The 14802-nt window shown below is 40.4% G+C and overlaps 1 protein-coding gene across 8 annotated transcripts in view; it reads left to right on the top strand.

Moving 5' to 3' along the window:
• The window catches only part of CREBBP (CREB binding protein), a 124109-nt gene that overhangs the window by 22838 nt on the left and 86469 nt on the right, over positions 1–14802 (top strand). For all 8 annotated transcript variants that reach the window (XM_064592461.1, XM_064592460.1, XM_064592457.1 and 5 more), the window contains exon 2: positions 469–1181. In XM_064592461.1, coding sequence (XP_064448531.1) covers positions 469–1181 — 713 coding nt within the window. The remainder of the gene's footprint in view (positions 1–468; positions 1182–14802) is intronic.

Raw genomic sequence — 14802 nt, 5'->3', positions numbered from 1 at the left:
CCTCTCATCTCTGTTTAACTTTTCCTTCTTCAGAATTTGAAAAATATGCTTCCCTGTTTTATTTTCCCAAATGAAGTTTCAAGTCATTTTGACATTACCCTTAAGATGTGCTAGCGTTCTGGGGGTCCTGGGTGGCTCAGTCGGTTAAGCGTCTGCCTTCGGCTCAGGTCATGATCTCAGGGTCCTGGGATCGAGCCCCGCATCGGACTCCCTGTTCAGCGGGGAGCCTACTTCTCCCTCTCCCCCTGTAGCTCCCCCTGCTTGTGCTCTCTCTCTCTCTCTCTCTCTCTCTCTCAAATAAATAACATCTTTTAAAAAAAATTAAAATTAAAAAAAAAAACCACTTAAAAAAAGATGCCAGCATTCTGTGTGAAGTGCTCCTTTAGGTTAAGATCATAGTAATATATGACAGTTGGAAAGCTGTTGTGGTTGCTTAGTTTCTCATTTCCATTTCTGTTTAATTTCTAGATTTTGGATCATTGTTTGACTTGGAAAATGATCTTCCTGATGAGCTGATCCCCAATGGAGGAGAATTAAGCCTTTTAAACAGTGGGAACCTCGTTCCAGATGCTGCTTCCAAACATAAACAACTGTCGGAGCTTCTGCGTGGAGGCAGCGGCTCTAGTATCAACCCAGGAATAGGAAATGTTAGCGCCAGCAGCCCCGTGCAGCAAGGCCTTGGCGGCCAGGCTCAGGGACAGCCGAACAGTGCAAACATGGCCAGCTTGGGTGCCATGGGCAAGAGCCCTCTGAACCAGGGAGATTCTTCAGCCCCTAGCCTGCCCAAACAGGCAGCCAGCACCTCTGGGCCCACTCCCCCTGCTTCGCAAGCACTGAATCCGCAAGCACAAAAGCAGGTGGGGCTGGTGACCAGCAGCCCTGCCACATCGCAGACGGGACCTGGGATCTGCATGAATGCTAACTTTAACCAGACCCACCCAGGCCTCCTCAATAGTAACTCTGGCCATAGTTTAATGAACCAGGCCCAGCAAGGACAGGCGCAAGTCATGAATGGTTCTCTTGGGGCCGCTGGCAGAGGAAGGGGAGCTGGGATGCCGTACCCTGCTCCGGCCATGCAGGGGGCCACGAGCAGCGTGCTGGCCGAGACGTTAACACAGGTTTCGCCACAAATGGCCAGTCATGCCGGACTGAACACGGCGCAGGCAGGAGGCATGACCAAGGTAAGTGAGCTTAAGTGCTTTGAATGCTTCCTGTTAGCGGGGGTGGGGAGCTTTTCCTTCTAAGCAAGCAGCGCAGTGAAGCGGGATGATGTGGCACGTTCCTCTCCTCCTCCAGTCTTTCTTCCTGCCCTCAGATTTGGAAAAGGGAGGTTTGGTATCTGGAACCCAGAGATGAAGATCTCTGCCCGTCTTGAAAGTGGGCGCTCTTAAAGAAGCCAGCAGTAGAATGGCCTGCACGTCAGGCAGTTGTGAACATAGGGGATGTGTTCGGACTGACGGCCAGTTTTTAAGCCTCTGAGGAAAATGGTGGAAATAGGACTACATGGTTGAAGGAGGCAACTTCCGGCGGGGAATCTGCTTTCTGTTGCGTCACTGAATCTGGTGAAGGCTGCTGACCCTCTCCTTTACCAGCTGACCCAAGTTCTTCCTCCGTATACCTTTTCCTTTTTATGTTCACCTAGTGAAGTCTTCTGCCACAGTCTCCGTTTTACCAAGAAGCTGGTCCGCAAGCTGCCATGGTTCACAGCGGGGGAGGTGGCAGAGCCAGGGGCAGTGCGGGCCCTCGGGTCACAGGAGGACCTCCGCAGCAGTGGTTCCCAGAGGGAGGTCTGTGGGCCGGCAGCACAGCACCAGGGACTTGTTAGAAGTGCAGAGCTACTGGACTCAGAATCTGGGGGGCCCTTTGGAGCCTCCAGGTGGCTTTGAGGTCTGTGTAGGTTGAGAGCACTGCTTTGGGTTTCAGCCACCAGCCCTGCAGCTGGCATGTAGAGTAGGAGCTGAACGTGGAGGACAGGGAAGGCAGATGCCAAGGTCGATGGGGACAACTGGAAAGCTGGAAGCTGACAAGGAAGCGGAGTGCAGGCAGATTCCCAGTGAGGGAGCAGACACCATGGTGGCTCTGAGACAAGGCTCCTTGGTGGCAGCCACCGGAGCACCTGTTGCAGGCAGTATTTACAACAGCAAGTTCTAGAGCAGTAGAACAGTTTGTGCTATTTCTTGAATTTGATTAGCCCAAGTGAAGGAAAAGGACAAGTAAGAGTAGCACAGTTTCCCCACAAGGCTGTCGCGGGCACTAGGGGACGCAGATGAAGCCTGGGACGGTCTTAGATAAGGAGACAATTTCTTTTTTTTTTAACTTAAATAAAAATGAAGTACAGTTGAATCTTGAACAACACAGGTTTGAACTACACGAGTCTCCTTATACATGGGGTGGGGTTTTTTTTGTTTTTTGATAAGTACAATACTATAAATGTGTTTCCTTATGATTTTCTTAATGTTTTCTCTATCTTTATAAGAAAACAGTGTATAATACATATACAAAAAATGTGCTAATCAACTGTTTATGTTTTGGTAAGGCTTCCGGGTAGTAGTAGGCTATTCGTTACTAAATTTTTAGAAGTCACAATTTTTATGCCAATTTTCCACTGGGCAGGGGTCAGGGCTTCAAACCCCCGCATTGTTCAGCAGTCAACTGTAATTCCAAACATTAAAATTGGCATTTATCTCTTTTGAAGTGTTGTTAAAGGGGAGGGAATGTGAACTTAAACTTTAGTTGTCCCTGGCGTTTGCAGAGGGGTCTGTGTATGCACATGCCTTCCAGAGGTAGGTTGAGAAGAGATTGCTATGGTCAGCCTGATGTTTGCTCTTTCCCAGTTCACTCATCAATCCATGCTACCCCCTTACAAAAAAACTTTTTATTTTGGAGAATTTAAGTCCTATGCAAAAATAGACATAGTAGTTTAATGCAAGGGTTCTCAAACTTTTTGGTCTTAGGATTGTTAGGCCCAACTGTTGAGGGCCCCAAGGAGATTTCTTTACAATGTGGATTATATCTATCAATATTTGCCACATTAAATACTGAAACAGAATTTTGAAAACCAAGCACACATTCTATTAGCCATTAAGCACGGTGATACCACAGGTCCCAGAGCTTCTGGAAAGTGCCTCTATGTTTTTGTGAGAGAATGAGAGTGTCTTAGTATTTTATGAAAATAGTTTTGACATCATGACCCCCTCCCCCCCCACCCCCGAAGGTATCTGGGCTCCTTGACCATACTTAGTGAGCCATTGATAATGTGTATTCCTAAAAGTTAGACAGGGTAGACCTAAACCCAGTGCCATTCTCACATGTAAGTAAATGAATGATTTCTTCTTGTCATCAAGGTCTACTAGATAACTCAGATTTCCAGTGGCCTCATGTGTCCCAATCTGTTTTTATGGGGGTTCCCCCCCCCCAAACTGGAATAACTATATTCAGTGAATATGGCTTTTAAGACTCTGTTAATCTCTAGGATCCTTACAATTCATTTGTTGAAGAATCTGGTTGTTTTGTTTGTTTTGTTTATTGGTTTTGGCAGGTTTCCTGCAGTCTGGGCTCTGTTGGTGTATCTCTCATTTCATGCTCCTCTGGCTGCCCAGGGCTTTCATTCCTTTGTACAGTGTGATATCTCTTTCAAACAACACTTGGCGAGTGCTCACTGTTGTGGGGACAGTCATCTCTGCTCCCCGTAGGTACCCCAAAGAGGCTGATGGTAAAGGAAGGACAGGGACTGGTATTTTTTGGAAGGGTTGTTGTGGCTTTTGGGTGGGACAAAAGAACTAATAGTGAAGGGCAAATAGTAAGAGCAAGAGACAAGTTCATTTTAAGCCAGATAAGATTTTAAGATGCACAGGGGGGGAAAGAAACTTTTTAAAAGATAATTTTGTTTTAAAAATCATCATTACAAAGGAAATGCAGATTTCCTATAAAATAATTCAAATAATAAAAAAGAGCAGCCTCATTTTTTACAGATGACCACTTATTTTTTTTTTCCTTGTTTACTTTTTGTTTTTGTTCTGTTCTTTTTTTTTAAGTAGGCTCATTGCCCAATGTGGAGCCCATCACAGGGCTTGAACTCAAGACCCCGAGATTAAGACCTGATTGAGCTGAGATCAAGAGTCAGATACTTAACTGACTGAGCTGCCCAGGCGCCCCCAGATAACCACTCTATGCAAATATGTTCATAAGAAATGGAACCAAACTACATTAGCACTTTGCTATTTTATGTAACAGTATATACCCTACTTGCCTTTCCTTAGCAGTGCACACAGATTTCCCTTGTTTTCATCAGTAGATAGCAAAGTATTCCATTATAGGACACACCATAATTTATTGATCTACTCCTCTAATGATGAACATTTGGATTGCTTTTGATTTTTCATTGGTACAGCTGCAGTGAGTGTATTTTTTTGTATAGGCATATCCACATGCATCATGGGATAGATTCTGTGAGATTATTAGGTCAAAGCCTTTGTTAAAAGTTTTGTTTCTAGAAAGTAATCCTGTACATGGTTTAACAACAAACCACAAAAAAAAAAAAAGAAAAGAAAAGAAAAAAAAAAAGGCACTACGAGTAAGAACTGAAAAGTTAATCTCCCTTAACTCTTGACCTTTGGCTCTTCCAAATTCTCTCACCAAAGACAACTATTTCTTATCTATCCTGTTGGGGATGATCTGTGCATAGAGAGGTGAGTGTGTGTATATGTATCTGCCCTAAACATAAAGAGTAGTATAGTATAACATCTCTCTCTCTGCCCCTCCCTGTATGTATGTATGTATACATATACCTCCTTCTTGCCACTTTAATGTAAGTTGGAAGTTCTATGTTAGATAGAGCTCAGTCCTTCTTACTGGGTTTGATATGGTAGTAGTCCCCAATTTGGGTATATCTTAATTTATATGACTAATGCCCTAACGGCTGTACATTTAGGTTGTTTCCAGTGTTTCGCTGATATAACAATTTTGATAATACATCTTTGTACAGCTGAGTGTATCTGCTAGATAAATTCTTGGTAGTGGGGCAACCCTGTCATGACCCCTCTGACTCTGGAGAGATTTTTATGTGTCCTTGCTTAATAAAACTCACCCCCCCCCCCAAAAAAAAAAATCTTGGTAGTGAAACTTCTGGATTAAAGGCTATTGACATTTTTGATAAGCATAGCTGTTGTCAAATACTCTCCATAAACATTGTGGATTACACCCTCACCAAAAGCGAATGACTCCCTGTCACTCCCCACCCCCCCACCCCCTGATTCTTACCAACACTGATAGCATACTTTTGCTGATTTGCCATTCTCTTAGGCAAAAATGTCTTTTCATGAATTCATGGGCATTTATATTGTACTATTCATGTCCTCTGCTAGTTTTTCTGTTGTGTTTCCTTTTTTTCTTGTGGTTTTGAATATTTTTTTATATGAAAGTTAAAACCTTTAATAAATGTAAGCTTTTCCCCCTCTTTTTTTATTTGCTGAAGTCTGTTTTACCAGGAGTATGGCTACTTGGGTTTACAATTTGATAGTTCTGTGTTTTTACCAAATGGATGTTTTCAGTTTTTATAGAAACAGATTTATCCATTTTTTCTTTTACGGCTTTTGGGTTTTGTGTTATGTTTAGGAATGCTTTCTCTGTTTCAAAATTATGAAATATTTTTCTGTATTTTTTTCTCCTTATATCTTGGATATTTAGTTCAGAATTGATTTTGGCCAGAGTGAGATACAGAGATCTAGCTGTGTATTTTTTTCCCAAATGGTAGGTGTCATCCCAGTGCCATTTATTTAGATACTGCTGATCCAGCTTTTTTCCCCACTAATGTAACATACCATTTTTGTTAGATTTTACTCAGTTTTCAAATATACAAGGTTTGGGTCTAATTCTGGACTTTTTGTTTGTTTCATTGATCTTTGCTTATCCTGTGCCAGAAACTTACTGTACTACCTATATAATGAACTTCAGTACATGATGGAGGTAGTTGCTCTTCATTCTTTTTCAAGAATCCAGTATTTTCTTGGCTGTCCTTGTAAGATACTCTTCTAGATGGGTCATTCTCAACCGTATCTGCACATCAAAATTACCTGGGGAGATTTTTTAAAATGCAGTGCCTGAACCCCACTGCAGACCAATTAAGTTAGATTCTCTGGGGTGTGGCATGAGCATTGATACGGTTCACAGTTCCTCATACGATTTTCATGGCAGCTAGGGTTGAAAACTACTGTTTCAGGTAAACTTTAGAATTGTCTTTCAAATTCTTAAAAACAAACAAAAATCTTAGAATTTGATTGGGATTGTATTGAACTTTATAAATCATTTAAGGAGGAATTTGGTATTTTAATAGTTTTGTGGCTCCGTGAGTTATCTTGTTCTAAACATACAAGTTTTGTCTTTTCATGGAGTCTTATGTTGCTCAGAAGCATAGTATAGTTTTCTTTATATAGATAATACACCTTTCTTATTAAGTTTATTTCTGCATGTATCAGTGGGTTTATTGCTGTTGGATGAGTTATTCTCTTTCATTACATGATTACTGTTTTAGTACAGCAAAGATGGTAACATACATATATGTTACTTTGATAATCCTGGCCACTTTATTGAATTCTCTTATTTATTCTAATACTTTTTCAGGTGATTGTCTTGGGTTTTCCTAGTAGACAGTCATCTTTGCATTTCTGATACTTTTTCATCATCTTCTTGCCAGTATTTCTACCAGTGTTTATGTTCTTGGACTTCCCTGTCTTGTATCTGACTTAAATAGAGGGGTATCTAGTATTTTATTATTAAGTATGATGTGAGCTTTGGTTTGCAGCCATTTTAAATTGGAGCATAATCTAATCCTCATTTATTAGTTGTTGGATTTTATTAAATTCTTTTTTAATGTCTAAGATTATCCTGTGATTTTTCTCTTCTGTTTTATTTATGTGACAAATTACCTCAGTAGGTTTCCTAATAACAAATTGAACCCTCTCTGTAATTGTGAAGTTAAAAGCTAATGTACTGCTGAACTTTTTTGCTAGTGTTTCATTTAGAAACTAATCAGTAATGAGATTGACCCATAGTTCTGTTTTGTGTTGTGTCAGGTTTTGATATGGTGTTCTGTAACTGGGTCAGTACGAGTTTGGAAACCTTTCACATCTCTTCTCTGGAATGGTTTAGCATTTGAATGATCTGTTTCTTTCTTTTTTTTTTTTTTTTAAGATTTTATTTATTTATTTGAGAGAGAGAGAATGAGAGAGAGCGAGTACATGAGAGGGGGGAGGGGCAGAGGGAGAAGCAGACTCCCCGCCGAGCAGGGAGCCCGATGCGGGACTCGATCCAGGGACTCCAGGATCATGACCTGAGCCGAAGGCAGTCACTTAACCAACTGAGCCACCCAGGCGCCCTGAATGATCTGTTTCTTGAAGAATTGAGAGATGTCACTTGTACAACTGTATGGGCCTGAAGCTTTTTTTCTCTAGGGGGTGACTGAAGATCTTTGACAGCACTCTTGCTATTTTCTGTAGATCCTGGACCTTTTAGAAACTTGATGTCTTTGGTCAATATATTTTTCTTTAAGAAAAGTCTAAATTTGGGGCACCTGGGTGGCTCAGTCGGTTAAGCGTCTGCCTTTGGCTCAGGTCATGACTGAACCCCACATCGGGCTCCCTGCCCAGTGGAGAGTCTGCTTCTCTCTCTCCCTCTGTTGCTCCCCCTCCTTGTGTGTGTGCTCTCTCTCTCTTCAAATAAAATCTTTAAAAAAATAATAAAGTCTAAGTTTACTTTCATTTTGAGGAAAACTCAAAAACTTTTAACTTTTAGGGGCTCAGTTGGTTAAGTGTCTGCCTTCGGCTCAGGTCATGATCCCAGGGTCCTAGGATCAAGTCCCACATTGGGCTCTCTGCTCAGTGGGGAGCCTGCTTCTCCCTCTCTCTCTGTCTGCTGCTCTGCCTATTTGTGCTCTCTCTCTCTGCCAAATAAATAAGTAAAAAAATCTTTAAAAAAATATTTAACTTTTATTCCTCATAAAACTATATGAAGTGGGTAGTATATACTATTTCCATGTCACAGATTAAGAAATGGAAGAACATAGGGGCGCCTGGGTGGCTCAGTCATTGAGTGTCTGCCTTCAGCTCAGGTCATGGTCCCAGGGTCCTGGGATCAAGCCCGCATCGGGCTCCCTGCTCAGTGGGAAGCCAGCTTCTTCCACTCCCCCTGCTTGTGTTCCCTCTCTCGCTGTGTCTCTCTCTGTCAAATAAATAAAATCTTTAAAAAAAAAAAAAAAAATGGAAGAACACAGAGTGGAGAGAATGAAGGAAAGTTGACTAACTTAGCACAGTGGCAGAACCAGGATTGGATCCCACACAGTCTGGCTAAGGTCTCTTCATCACTGACCTGTGCAGTCTCTTCTTGGGTCAGTTTTATAATTTATATCTTAATAGAAATTCTTTTGGGGGCACCTGGGTATCACAGTCAGTTAAGCATCTGACTCTAGGTTTTGGCTTCGATTGTGATCTCAGGATTATGAGATCAAGCCCCACCCACATCAGGCTCTGTGCTCAGCCTCAGAGTCTCTTTGAGACTCTTCTCTCCCTCTGCCCCTTCCCCGTGCTTGCACGCTCACTTGCTCTCTGTCTCTGTCTCTGTCTCTCTCTCATATAAATAAATCTTCTAAAAAATAGAAATTCTTTTCATCCAGCCTTAGAGCTCACAGCTCTAAGCACATTAGCTTTGAGTCGTGTAAAATTTTTTATTATAATTTTAGACTTTCTCCATGTTTGTTATTATTTCTGCTTTCTTATTCCTAAGTTTGTGGCTCTTAAAGAAAATATTTAAAATAGAAAATATAAGCTATTTCAACAACATAGCAATAATGTTAACAAGGCACGATATGACTTAAAAAAAAAAAGGGGGGAAACAGTCTCAACTTCAACAGTGGCAGAACCTGATACGTTATCTCTTTGGTAGCATGTTCTAGTTTTCCACTGAAATTAACCCAAATGCTTGTCTTTTAGAAGGAAAGCAAAAAAGATAAATTCAAGTGGGAATTGGAAGCTGTACACTTTAGTCTCCTGGCTACAGGTGTTGAGAGTTGTTGCTCTGCATAGAGAAGGTTGCAGAGGAAAGTCAGCAGCTGATAGAAAGAGGATGGTGTTGTGATATGTGTTGCCAAGGGTCCAGAATCTCTCTAATTTTAAGGTTGACAAAAATGTGCTTTTGCGACTCTAGAAATCCTATTAGTCCTTTCTTAGAAGTAACAAATCTGAAAGGGACCAAAGTAGTTTGCATGGTAAATCATTTTCACAAGGGGTTAGATGAGGGCTTATTTTTTTTTAAATAACATTTTTGGAATATTCTTCTCTTTTGGAAAGTGGTCAGAAAACATAGAGTTTACTTTTGCCTAGGGCTCTCCCTAAGGGGTAAAGGCTTTGATTTAGATGAAGACCCCTTGGACCCAGTCAACCATCACTTTGGTCAGATGGGAGGAAGCAGTGATTCTCAGACTTGAGCGTCCAGCAGAATCACTGTAGGCTTGTTAACCTAGAATTCTGGACCCCTCCCCAGAATTTCTGATTCAGTGGGTTTGGGGTGGGACCTAAGAATTTGCTTCTTGGGCGCCTGAGTGGCTCAGATGGTTAAGCGTCTGCCTTCGGCTCAGGTCATGATCTCAGGGTCCTGGGATCGAGTCCCACATCGGGCTCCCTGCTCCTTGGGAGCCTGCTTCTCCCTCTGCCTCTCTCTCTCTGTCTCTCATGAATAAATAAATAAAATCTTTAAAAAAAAAAAAAAAAAGAATTTGCTTCTTTTTTTTTTTTTTTCCTTTGCCAGCTCCCATGTGACCAACCATGTAGTTGTGCTGGTCCATGACCACCCTCTGAGAACCTAAAGGAATGAATTAGCAGAACATAGTGTGTAAAGAATTAGTAGAGCCAAGTTGGCTATTAAAGGAATGAATGACTCATCCACCTTCTCTGTTTTTGAATGATAATAAGACATTTCTAATATTTAATAGCAAGAGAAATAATACTGTACATTTGTCTGATACGTTTCTTGTTTTCATGTAATCTGATCCTTTCATCTGATCCTTGAACTAATGCAAAGAAAATAAGGGAATTTTAAGTAAATCCTAAATTGGCCTTTTTTTTATAGTCACAGTGAAAATCAGTGGTCAGTTTATGGAATGAGAAGATTGAGAGCTTTGAATGCAGTGTGCCATGGGTTGCGTGTAGCTCTGATAGGCACCAGTTTTGGGGAAAAATGTTAAGCCAGCTTGGTAATCAAATCCATGACCTTAATGGAAGGTGCTCACAGCTGTGCCTCATTTCCCATGGTAATTATCCATGAATTTGGGGCGCCTGGGTGGCTCAGTCCGTTAAGCGTCTGCCTTTGGCTCAGGTCATGATCCCAGCATCCCTGCATATGGACTCCCTACTCAGTGGGAAGGTCTGCTTCTCCCTCTCTGTCTGCCCCTCCCCCCCCTACGTACACTCTCTCCCTCTCTCAAATAAATAAAATCTTAAAAAAAATTATCCGTGAATTTACTTATTTTTCAAACCTTTTAATTAAATGAGATAGTATATGTATAGTAAATGGCTTGACTACAGGTAGTACTTGACCTTCTTCCTCTTCCTCCTCCTCCTTTCTTCCTCTTCATAGTAGCAGTGCAGTCGCCGCCGCCACCACTTCATTCCCCAGATTCAGTACAGGGCTCTGCTTAAGAGCCAAACCAGAGCTCTGCAGGAAGCTCTCGTTCAGACCCAGGCTCCGCTAATTATCAGCTGTGGGAAAATTATGTAACCACTCTGGGTCTTAGTTTTTTGTCTTTTAAATGAGGATAATAATAGTACCTGCCTTTGAGAATTGTGTAGATTAAAGGGGGGTGATGATAATAATATCTGTCCCAGAGAGGAGTTGTGCTGATTGAAAGAGAGGTAGTGTGCACATCATTCTTAGCACGGTGCCTGAAAACTTTCAGAGAAGATCGATAAGGTGGCTTGTGCTTTCTTATTTCTTATAGAAAGGATTTGAGATAACCACAGAACATTTGAAGTGATAATGAGACTGCTTTTCTAATGTTTTCAGAGATTTTTTTTTTTTTTTTAAGATTTTATTTATTTTTTGACAGAGAGAGAGACAGTAAGAGAGGGAACACAAGCAGGGGGAGTGGGAGAGGGAGAAGCAGGCTTCCCACCGAGCAGGGCTCGATCCCAGGACCCCGGGGTCATGACCTGAGCTGAAGTCAGATGCATAACGACTGAGCCACCCAGGCGCCCCTGGAGAATATTTTCTAATAATGGAAATAGTTGCTGTTTATTGTACAAAATTTTGAAAGTCTAGAGAAGAAAATACTATTCATGAGGATGCTATCACTTAGTTCAAAATTAGTGTTATCTTTTTGATGTCTTCCTTACCAGTCTTTTATCTATAATTATGTCTCTCTTTTTAAAGTCAATTTCTTTTTTATAGTTAACTTTGTAACTGATTATGTTCTGTAAGACAAACTGAATGAATGTTTTGCGTGATAGCAACATTGAATACTTTGATTAGGTAAGTCTCCCAGGTGACTATTTTGAAGAGTAATACTTGTAAGGAAACCCAGTCAACCTTGTTACTTTCCAACTAAAGGTCAACTGTTAGGATCTGGAGTTAAAGACCTACTAAAGACCTATGAATTTTTAAATGCTATATTGTTGTATTATTTTTGGAAATGTAATGTACATAGTGTGAAATGCACAGGTCTTAAGTGTTAATTTGATGCATTTGTCAAAACTCTTGGGGGTGTAGCCCATATCCCTGTCAAGATGTAGGCTGTTTCCATTATCCCAGAAAGTTCCTTTGTATATCTCCTTTCTCCTGTCCTTCCACCCCACTCCTGCAGTCACTACTGATTTCTTTCACCTTATATCTGTTCTCAGACTTTGTATAAATAGAATCCTATGGCGTGGGCTTTCATCTCAAGGCTTCTTTTGCTCACGGTGTGTTTTTGAGCTTCATCCATGTAATTCCTGAATTTAGTTCTTTTTATTACCAAATAGTATTCCATTGTGTGAGAATACCGTGATTTACTTATCCAGTCTCTTATTCATGGAGGTTGTGGTGGTTTCCAGTTTGGAGCCATTAAGAATAAAGCTTCTGTGAACATTTTTGTGTAAGTCTTTGTGTGGACATAAATTTTCATTTCTCTTGGATAAATAACTAGGAATGGAATTGACTGGATAAGGAGGAGTCTGTTTCTAGACTTTCTAGTCCAGGAGTCAGCAAGCTACAACCCAGGGGCCAGATGTGGCCTGTGGACTATTTTTATATGGCCCACAACCTAAGAATGGCTTTTATATTTTTAAAGGATTGATTAAAAAATAAACTAAAAAACAAATGAGGGGCTCCTCGGTGGCTCAGCCATTAAGCGTCTGCCTTCGGCTCAGGTCAAGGTTCCAGGGTCCTGGGATCGAGCCCCGCATCGGGCTCCCTGCTCCACGGGAAGCCTGCTTCTCCCTCTCCCACTCCCCCTGCTTGTGTTCCCTCTCTCACTCTCTCTCTCTCTCTGTCAAATAAAAAAAAAATCTTAAAAACAAATAAATGAAAGAATGAGGGATGGAAACCATAGGTTGCCTGCTAAGACTAAAATCTTTAGTAACTTTTCCTTTACAGAAGTCTGCCACTCCTGTTCTGGTCTATTCCATTGATCTGTCTGTTCATTTCTTTAGGTTTCTGGTAAGTATTAAAATCAGGTTGCTTAGTTTCTCATTTTCATTTCTGTTCATTTTCTAGGTTTTATATCATTGGTTGACTTGTTTGTTGCTAATATGGAGAAATATAACTGGACTTTCCTGTATTAACGTTATATCTTGTAACCTTGCTAAATTCCGTTATTGGTTCTGTTATTTATTTGGTAGATGCCTTAAAATTTTCTAAGTCATGTTGTCTTTGAATAGAGAGTTTATTTCTTCCACTCTTTCTGTCTTTATTGCTCTGCCTGAGATCTCCAATACAGTGTTTCATGAAAGTGGTATAAGCACATGTGTTGTTGTTCTTGACCTGTGGAGGAAAGCATCCTGTCACTATTAAGTGTAATGTTAGTTGGAGGCTTTTTAGGATCTCCTTGACTAAGAAAGGCCCCTCCTCTTCCTACTTTGCTGAGTCTTTTGATCATAAATGATTGCTGAACTTCATCAGATACTTCTTCTGCATCTGTTGAGATGATCATAGACATTTTCTTTATTTTATTAATGTGGTGAAGTACATCTTTCTGAATGTTGAACCAGCCTTACATTCCTGGGATAACTTCCCTTGATCACAATGCATGGTCTTCTGTGTGTATTACTGGATCTGATGTATTAAAATACTGTCCGGGATTTATGCATCTGTGTTCATGAGGGATACAGGCATGTGCTTTTCTTGCCACATCCTCCCTGGTTTTTGGTATTGAGACCCTACTGGCTTCATAGAATTACTTTGGAACAGTTACCCTTTCCCTTCTTTCCTGAAAGAGTTTGTCTAAGATTAGTATTGTTTACTCCTTAAGTGTTTCATAAAATTCACCATGAAGCCATCTGGGGTTTTTCTGATGGGAAGATTTTTAATTATTATTCAGTTAATTTCATAGGTACAGACTCTTCAACGTTTTCACTTCAGCTTGTGCTCCTTTTGTACTGGTAGCTTATTTTTCAAGGGGTTTATCCGTTTAATCTAACTTCTTAAATTTATTTGGCATAAATGTGCTCATAATATTCTCCTAGTTTCCTTCTAATGTCTGGTAGAATCTGTCATTAATGGTCAGTACCCCTCTCCAATCTGGTATTTATAATTTCTGCTTCTCTCTTGTTTCTCCCTGATTAGGCTGGGTAGAGGTTTGTCAGCTTTAGTTTTTTAAGCAATCAATTTTTGATTTATCACCTTCTTGGTTTTTATATCAATTCCATTTTTGTTAATTTCTTTCCACTTAATTTGGGTTTGTTTTGTTCTTGCTAGCTTCTTGGGGTAGGCGCTTAGATCACTGACAAGATTTTTCCAGTAATTAACATTTGAACAGTAAATTTCATCCAAAATATTGCTCCACACTGCATCCCATAAATTGTGATGTTTTGTTTTCATTACCGTTTAGTTTGAAGTATTTTTATATTTTACTTGTGATTTCTTCTTTGATTTGTGTTTTTATGTGGAAGTATGTTGCCTAATTTTCAAATGTTTGGGGATTTTGCAGATATTCTTACTCCTTTCTAATTCATTTGTGGTCAGAAAATATATTCTATATGATTTTTGTCCTCTGACATTTGCTGAGACCTGTTTTATGGTCCAGCATATAGTCTTTCTTGGTGAATGTTCTGCATGTGGTCTGGAAGAACGTGCATCCTGCAGCTGTGGGGTGAGGTGTTCTGTAATGTCAGAGTTGGTGGATTGTGCTCACATCAACTGTACTTACTTTTTTTCATTTTATCAGTTACTGAGAGACTATTAAAATATCCAATTGTAATTATAGATTTGTCTATTTTTCCTTTAGTCAGAATGAAATCTGATTGTTTATTTCCTATGTTTTGAAGCCCTTTCATTAGATGAATATACATTTTGGATTATTCTGTCTAGCTGATGAATTGAGCCTTTTATCATTCTAAATGTCCCTCTTTATTTCTGTTAATACCCTTTGTCTTGAAATCTGCTTGTCTCATTAACATAGCCACTCCTACTTTTTTATGATTAATATTTGCAAGGCATATTTTTTTACCCTCTTTTGTCTGATAAAGTCCATGGGGTGTCTGGCTGACTCATCGGTGGACTATGTGACTCTTGATCTTGGAATTGTGAGTTAGAGCTCCACGTTGGGTGTAGAGATACTTAAAA

Source organism: Mirounga angustirostris, unplaced genomic scaffold (assembly GCF_029215605.1).
Source record: "Mirounga angustirostris isolate CCGP_5_RB_7025 unplaced genomic scaffold, mMirAng1.0.hap1 SCAF_5, whole genome shotgun sequence".
Classification (NCBI taxonomy): domain Eukaryota; kingdom Metazoa; phylum Chordata; class Mammalia; order Carnivora; family Phocidae; genus Mirounga; species Mirounga angustirostris.
This window is presented reverse-complemented; position numbering and strand designations above follow the sequence as displayed.